Here is an 8,067-nt window from a genome sequence, read left to right as displayed (position 1 = left end):
GCTAGATGGCTCTTCTCTGGTGGTCCAGTGGCTAAGACTCCCAATGTAGGGGGCCCAGATTCCATCCCTGGTCAGGGGACTAGATTCCCACCTGCTGCACTGAAGATGCATGCAGCCAAATAAATATGTAAATATGTAAAGGAGGGGAGCTAGACAGAAAGCGGGGAGAAACTGGGAGGTGCTCCCCAGCCGCCAAGGGGAGCATTTGGAGGCCAGCTGGAGTCCCAAAAGAGGAAAGTGCCCTCAGGACTGGGTGGGGCTGGGAGATCTCTGCTACCTTCTGGTCCCTGCGTAGGAGTGATGGGGGCAATAACTGGGCTTGTGGGACTGGGGTTGGGAGGTGAAGGCAGGAGGAGGCTCTGACTGGGGCAATGTTCTAATATATTAAGCCAAGGAGCCACCAGGGACAGAAATGGGTCCTGTGGACAGAGAAGTGACCACACCAGGGAGAGGCAAAGGTGGGAAGGAGGCCCAGGCACTCAGGGACAGGAGGCTGGAGGCTGAGTTCTTCATTTGGCTTACACTTTATGAGAGTGTGGAGGATGCAGAGACCCAAGAGGGAGGCTGGGGTGAGCTCTCCCCAGGGCGGAAAGGACACGTCCTGTCAGCACTGTGGGAGGCAGGGCCTCTTCAAGCCAGTGGTGTCCATGTGACTTTCTCACACCTTCCCCTGATTTCTCAGTGCTATTTCTGGAGACAACATCTTTCAAATCTATTTTCCTGACGTGTAAACTTGGTAGGCATGTCTTTGCTGACCTGGCTTTTGTGTTAGTGTTAGGTCCCTCATTCTGCACCTTTTTTCCCACCATCATTTTGCTCTGAAGTTGCATTAACCCGATGCTTTCTCCTGAGGGGAGGGAGGTACTCTTATTTCACAGGTTAGGGTGTGGCTTAGGTTAAAATATCATGGGATCAATAGAGTGCATCTTCCTGGAGCAGAATTTTATGAGATTGTCAGGAAAAATATCTGTGTTAAGATAAAAATGACATGTGTGTACATGTAAACATTTAAAATATTTGAGTTGAGATAACTTGGACAGGTGTTCTGATCCCTCCGTGGTAACTGGTACCACAGAGCCCCACTTAGATAAAACACTGTGGCGCCTCCCTTCGGCTCACCCTCCCTGGTGCCAAGTCCTGGGAGCCTGGCACATCATCTACCCAATCTCTATTCACTTCCCTGCCCAACTTAGTTCAGGTCTCAGGACCAGATCACTGCCTCCCTCTCATCTTCCTCATTCCTGACACTGATGCTGTTATTCTTACTGACTCCTATTTACTCTTTAAAAATGTTTCATGGGACTTCCCTGGTGGTCCAGTAGCTAGGACTCTGCACTAGCAATGCAGGGGGCCCAGGTTCGATCCCTCATCAGGGAACTAGATTCCCACATGCCCCAACTAAGAGTTCACAAGATCCAACTAAGGATCCCTCATGCTACAAGGAAGATGGAAGATCCTGAAAGCTGCAACTAAGACCTGGCAGTCAAATAAATAGATTTTTTTTTTAAAGTTACATAACCTGGACTTCCCTGGTAGTCCAGTAGTTGACTCTCCACTTCCACTTCAGGGGGTGTGGGTTTGATTCCTGGTCAAGGAACCAAGACCCCACACGTCTGCATGCTGTGGGGGGATATGCACCACCCCCAAATGCTGAATAACCCACTACCACTTATACTATAAAAGTGAAAATGTGAGTTGCTCAGTCATGTCTGACTCTTTGCAACCCCATGGACTGTAGCCCACCAGGCTCCTCTGTCCACGGATTTCTTCAGGCAAGAATACTAGCGTGGGTTGCTATTCCCTTCTTCAGGGGATCTTCCCAACGTAAGGATCGAACTCGGGTCACCTGCAATCTGGGCAGATTCTTCACTGTCTGAGCCACGTCTAACTCCTGCCTACTTCTCTACCCGAAGTGCTCACCACTTCCAGAACCCCATGGTTACACTCTTCTCTCATCCTTTGAGGACTTTATACTCCCTTCCCCTGCCTGGAATGTTCTTTCCGCATGCCTCACACACATTGACTCTTCAAGACTCAATTCTAGCATTCTCTCACTTTTTCTGGAAAGTTACCTAACTTCTCCCACACCCATGTGCTTCTGTGTTTGCCATGAAGGCACCTGTGCATACCTGTCCAGGAGATTATAAGCCTGGGGCAGGGTGGGAGAGGGAGGGGGTTGGGGGAGGGCAGGGCCTGTGGTTATTACTGGAAGCCAGTGCTTGCACAATACACTTATTAGCTGAAGTTGAAATATGCTCCAAGTCCCTTGTGGGAGCCAGAACACTGAAATGTGTAGCTCAGTGTTTCATCAGGTCAAAATCTAAGTTATCATGGTTTATCAATGAATGGCAGTAAAACCCTGAAACTCTCCAACTTCAATGCTTGTGTGAAGGACTTCCCTGGCAGTCCAGTGGTTAAGACTCCATGCTCCGGGAATTTGGGGGAGAATGGATATGTGCATATGTATGGCTGAGTTCCTTCACTGTTCACCTGAAACTGTCACAACATGGTTAATCAGCTATACATCAATACAAAAGGAAAAGTTAAAAAAAAAAAAAGACTCCAGGCTCCCGGGAATTAGGGGGAGAATGGATACGTGTATATGTACAGCTGAGTCCTTTCGCGGTTCACCTGAAACTGTCACAACGTGGTTAACTGTTCATTTGTATAGCTGTATACACCAATACAAAAGGAAAGGTTTTAAAAAAAAAGACTCTGAGCTCCCAGTACAGCAGGCACGGGTTCAATCACTGGTCGGGGAAATAAGATCCCAGTGCTGCAAGATGCAGCTGAGGGAAAAAGAAAAAGATGCATGGATGAGAAATTCCTCTACTTCACCAGTGTATGGATTTTAAGAACTCAGTCCTATTTAATCTACCCTAGGATACAGGATAAAAGAAAAATGATAGAATTTTAGTTTTACTTTCTACGTGCCAACATTCTAATTAATACAGACTTTAATCAGATAAAGTCTGACCCAAGCATATTGTTTCTGTGGTTAAATCAGAGAAAAACTTGAATTTTGAATATATATGATCAAAACTAAACATTCAGGAAATCAGTCCTGAATGTTCATCGGAAGGACTGATGCTGAAGCTGAAACTCCAATGCTTTGGCCACCTGATGCGAAGAACTGACTCACTGGAAAAGACCCTGAAGCTGGGAGGGATTGAAGGTGGGGGGAGAAGGGGACGACAGAGGATGAGACGGTTGGATGGCATCACTGACTCTATGGACATGAGTTGAGTGAGCTCTGGGAGTTGGTGATGGACAGGGAAGCCTGGTGTGCTGCAGTTCATGGGGTCGCAAAGAGTAGGAAACGACTGAGCAACTGAACTGAACTGAAATATTCACTTAATGTGGTCTTATCTGTTTATGATCTCAAAAGGTTTTCTTCTCCCAAAATAAAAGTTTTAAGATACATTCAAGATTCCTTTGAATGAGAAAAATATATATACCTTCTAAAACAGTGAGCCTACAGAACAATGTAGTGGATTGCTAGGTATACTCTGTGCAACAGAAAAGTAAGTCCACCAAGAAGAAAATCTGAAACATGACCATAAACTTTTATGAAAAATTATAACAAAGACTTTACTTCATTTACTTTTAGCGATTTCATAAATACCAGACGAGAAACTGGACGGTTTGTGAGGAAACTGAGAAAAATTTTTCCATAGAGTAAACTTAGAAATTCCCTTTTGGCTCTGTTTTCCGATCCTCCTTCACTGTGTTGTGGAGAGACTGAGTTCTTCCAGGTTTTTGGCTAGCGGGGTGGTCTCTAGATCAACTGGGCTCTCCAGGTAAGTGGTTCCTGCACAGCGCTTTCCAGTCACTGGATCTACGACTTGTCCAACTTTGAAAACGATCTCAGCCAGTTCGTGCTTCACATGCTTTGTTCTTGGGACAGGGAGCGCCTTGAGAAGCACAATATCCCCAACGGTGCACTGCTGGAGAGCATCGTGGGCAAAGTAGGTTTTTCGCTTATTAAAATACTGTTGAGAGAAGGAGGAAACACATCAGTACTTCCCACTGATGACCTGGCAAGGTAGTAGACAGTCTGAAAAAAGAATGTCCAGAAAACAAGCTGGGACTTGGGGAAAAGAAACAGGTAATATACTTATGGAATCCACCTTCCAAATCCACCCTGATGGCTGGGAAAGATTGAAGGCAAAAGGAGAAGAGGGCGGCCGATGAAGAGACGGTTAGACGGAAATAGCATCACTGACTCAATAGACTGAATTTGAGCAAACTTTGAGAGATAGTGGAGGACAGGGAAGACTGGTGGGCCGCAGTCCATGGGATCACAAAAAGTTGGACGTGACTTAGCAAATGAGCAACAATATATTTATGAAGGCTTCCAACGCAAAAATTAGCCACTTAGTTTCTGGAAAACAACAATGACTTTTCCAGAGCTGATCTTGTCCCAGGGTTCTCCAAGTCCACTGCCTGCAGTATCCTTGCTCTATATTATCATCCTTTTCTACACTATTTAAACTTCCTGGGACTTCCCTGGTGATCCAGTGATTAAGAATCCACCTTCCAATGTAGGGGATGGGGGTTCATTCCCTGGTCAGGGAACTAGGATTCCACATAGTGCCTCAGGGCAACTATGCCTGAGCGCCACAACCACTGAGCTCCAGCGGTGCAACAAGAGAAGCTGGAGAGCCTCAACAAAGACCCAACATAAAAATAAATAAACTCTTCCTTCCTGGTAGAGTCTTCTCTCCAGCCAAAAAACATCCGGTTATCAACAGAACAAAACGTTATAATGTATGTAAAGCACTTAGCTCCATGCCTCCCTCAAAGTATTGCAAACAAGCCACAGATGAGAACCAGAACCATCTCTTCCTCCAGACAACCCCGCCACAGCAGGTAGTTCCATTTAACAGATATGAAAAACAAGCTCAGGGAGGTTAAGTAAGGTGCACAGCTAGCAAACAATAGCCAGGGGACTTCCCTGGTGGTCTAGTAGTTAAGAATCCGCCTTCCAACGCAGAGGGCATGGGTTTGATTCCTGGTCGGGGAAACTAGGATCCCATATGCCATGGGGCAACTAAGCCTGCATGCCCCAACTCCAGAGCCGACCTGGTCTGGAGACTGAGTGCCGCAACTAGAGAGAAGCCCAGGTAATGCAACTATTAGTAAGACTCGATGTAGCCAAAAATAAATAAATAAACATTAAAAAATAACAACAAAAGACAGCCAGTACACACCAATGATTCTAAGACCAATGACCATGCTGTCACTCTTCAGCTTGCTTCTGTGGTTTTATTTTTGTTTTTGCTTTGGGATCAAGCCATTTTACGGAGCAGCTTCAAGGCAGTCAAAGGGCTGGGAGGATGATGAGACTGGCTGTTCTTCTGGCTGGGATCTATCCAGCTTCACAAGACCCTGAAAAGGCCCCTGTATGTTTGATCCTAGATAACAAACAGCACTTGTGCCTACCAGGGTGCCTAACCTCGCATGCAGAAACACCCCTGGCCCTTGCCCCTCCCTCCCTAGCACATCTACGTAATTAAGGACTCTGTACCTTCCTGCCCAAAACCCACCTTTTCCACGCCATCCTCATTGTTCCATGGACTGTTTGGTCCTTTACCATTTCCATCCTAGACATTTGCAATAGCCTCCTCACCCATTTCCTTACCTATCTCCTTTTCTCATAGGCTGAAATCAAAACTATGACACAGGAGACTCTTCCCACTCCGATTCCAATCATTCTCACGTTCATTCAAAGCCAAGGCCTACTTAGTACCAAGCTCTGAGCTCAACCTCGCCAAAGCACTGGCTGCTCCAATACAGTGTCATGCCTTTTCATGTGTAAGAAATTAATAAACAGAAACTTCAATTAAACAGAGTCAAGGGACTTCCCCAGTGATCTTGAGGTTAAGAATCCACCTGCCAGGGCAGGGGAGATGGGCTCAATCCCTGGTTGTGGAACTAAGATTTCACATGCCTCAGGGCAGCTAAGCCGGTGCATCACAACTAATGAGCCCACGTACAGCAATGAAGACCCAGCACGGTCAAAAATAAATAAGTTACTAAAACACAAAAACAAAAAACTCAGAATTGGGAGACCAGAAGGGGAAGTTCTCATACCCTGTCATGAGAGCTCAACAGGAAGAAAGATCTCCTTCTCTTCTTTCCCAGCAACAATTCAGCCAACAAAACGCCACAGACTCTTTGTTTACCGTCCCCTCTGTAAAAGCACGCTCCTCTCTGGTCACCTCCACTTTTGTGGGAGACCGACACGTGGCTTATCATGGTTGCAGACCCCGATCTGCAATTCTCTGCTGATCCCAAGTAAATCTGTTTTTGCCGTATAAGTAACTGGCAGTGTATTTGTTTTAGGTGAATACATGGCTAAAGGAACTTCCACAAACTATTCACCATGGCTGGAATGACTTCCCTCACTCCTCCTGCCCCCAACTTGGTCTTCTGGATAAAATCTTTTTTTTGGCTGCACTGCATGGCATGTAGGGTCCTAATTCCTGATCGAACCCCTATCGGGAAGGCAGAGACTTGACACTGGACCTCCGAAGAAGTTCCTGGATAAAGTCCTTTTGGAGATTCAGCTTGATCTTATATAATCAAGAATGCTCTTGGGACTTCCCTGGTGGTCTAGTGGTGAGGACTCTGTGCTTCCAATGCAGGGGGCATGTGTTCAGTCCCTAGTTGGGGAATGAAGACCCCACATGTGGCCTGGAATGGCCGGAAAAAAAAATGCTCCCCTTTAACAACCAGGGAAGGAAGAATGAGTCTTACCTTCTGCAGTACTCTACACATAGAATGTCTATAACAGTGTCATCAGATTGAATTGAAACGAACTCTGTGCAGTCTCTAAAATGTGAGGTGAACCAGGAATCATGCGTTGTGTTACATCCACCAACCAGCACAACGCCTGATGTGCAGCACTGGCTCAGCCCATCTTCCCTAACGGTGTGTTTCTGCTCAGAACCCTGAACATGTTGGTGATTCATCAATGCCATCTGCAAACAGCGATGTTCCTTACCTTTAATAAATAGGGATCCAGAACAAGTCTGGTCACTCTCACTTTAGCAGTTTTTTGCATTGCTGTCCCAATCACCTTACCCACGATCCATTTGGCATGGACGGATGAACGAACTACGGACATGATGTGGCTTTGGTCACCTGAAAATAAATTCCAAAGTTTAGCCTGACGATTGTGACTCACCAAAAGAATTTTGTCACTAGAACCGCCCAAGTGCAGAAACAGCTTTGTTGGCCTTCTGGAATCACCACTTTATAGAGGTGTTTACACGTTTCACTATTGTAATTTTAACCTCAAGCCTCAGTGTTCCCTTCTACCAAATGGGAATAACAACTGGGCTTACTCACAGAAGTGCTTCGAGGATTTAACCCGTAAGGCGCTCAACAGCGCGAATAAACGCTGGCCTTCCCTTGCGTCCCTATTTCTTTCCATCCCGCTGGGCTGCCTCTCCCTAAAGGCTCAGAGCCCGGCTACTTGGGGCGTGCGAGGCTGAGGCGAGGCGGCCCGGGAGTCCACCCCACCGGAGACCTTGACTTGGCATTCCTTTCGAGATCAATTAACACTGAGTTCATGTCGCCCAGCCTGGGGAAGGTTTGGGGGGTGATTGCTCCCTTCGTCCCTGAAACCCGAGGTCATGTAACTCAACTCGCCTCGCCTTGAGGGCTCCCACGCTGCGGCGCTCCGGGACTGGCAAATAACCCACCTCAGAACTCCACAGTTTCGGCGTACGCCCGGCCGAGGGCCGACCGGAGCGTGATGGCGTCACGTCGTACGCAGGTCGCTCCGCCCCAGGCCGCCCACTCATTGGCTCCAAGTCCTCTCAGTCGTGGGCGGGGTTAAAGACAGGGCTCCACCCACTCCCCCTTAATCGCAGCCGCGGGCTGTAGCTCCGCTGAAGACTTTGATCTCTGCTTTCTGCACCCGTACCTAGTTCGATGCGTTGGGGAGTTGGCCTTTACCTATTCCACTTAGTTTCTCTCTGCTTTTGTTGAGCTCCCAGACATTGGACAAGGCCTTCCAAATAAAAGGAGCTTCATTCATCAAACACTGAAACATTG

The 8,067-nt window shown here is 47.1% G+C and overlaps 1 protein-coding gene across 2 annotated transcripts; it reads right to left on the bottom strand.

The window, feature by feature from the left end:
* Positions 1-3,547: 3,547 nt before the first annotated feature.
* Positions 3,548-7,816, bottom strand: MRPS17 (mitochondrial ribosomal protein S17). Of its 2 annotated transcripts, none has more exons than XM_061401787.1 (3): positions 7,713-7,816; positions 7,010-7,149; positions 3,548-3,992 (listed from the first exon to the last, which is right to left on the bottom strand). In XM_061401787.1, the coding sequence occupies exons 2-3, from the start codon at positions 7,130-7,132 to the stop codon at positions 3,723-3,725; spliced, it is 393 nt and encodes a 130-aa protein (XP_061257771.1). In that variant the 5' UTR covers positions 7,133-7,149; positions 7,713-7,816; the 3' UTR covers positions 3,548-3,722. The 2 variants fall into 2 exon arrangements, with proteins under 2 accessions (XP_061257771.1, XP_061257770.1); XM_061401786.1 differs by having other exon boundaries at positions 7,660-7,771.
* Between the last annotated feature and the right edge of the window lie 251 nt (positions 7,817-8,067).

Source organism: Bos javanicus, chromosome 25 (assembly GCF_032452875.1).
Source record: "Bos javanicus breed banteng chromosome 25, ARS-OSU_banteng_1.0, whole genome shotgun sequence".
Lineage (NCBI taxonomy): Eukaryota > Metazoa > Chordata > Mammalia > Artiodactyla > Bovidae > Bos > Bos javanicus.
Note: the sequence above shows the minus strand (reverse complement) of the source record. Positions and strands in the feature narration are given on the sequence as shown.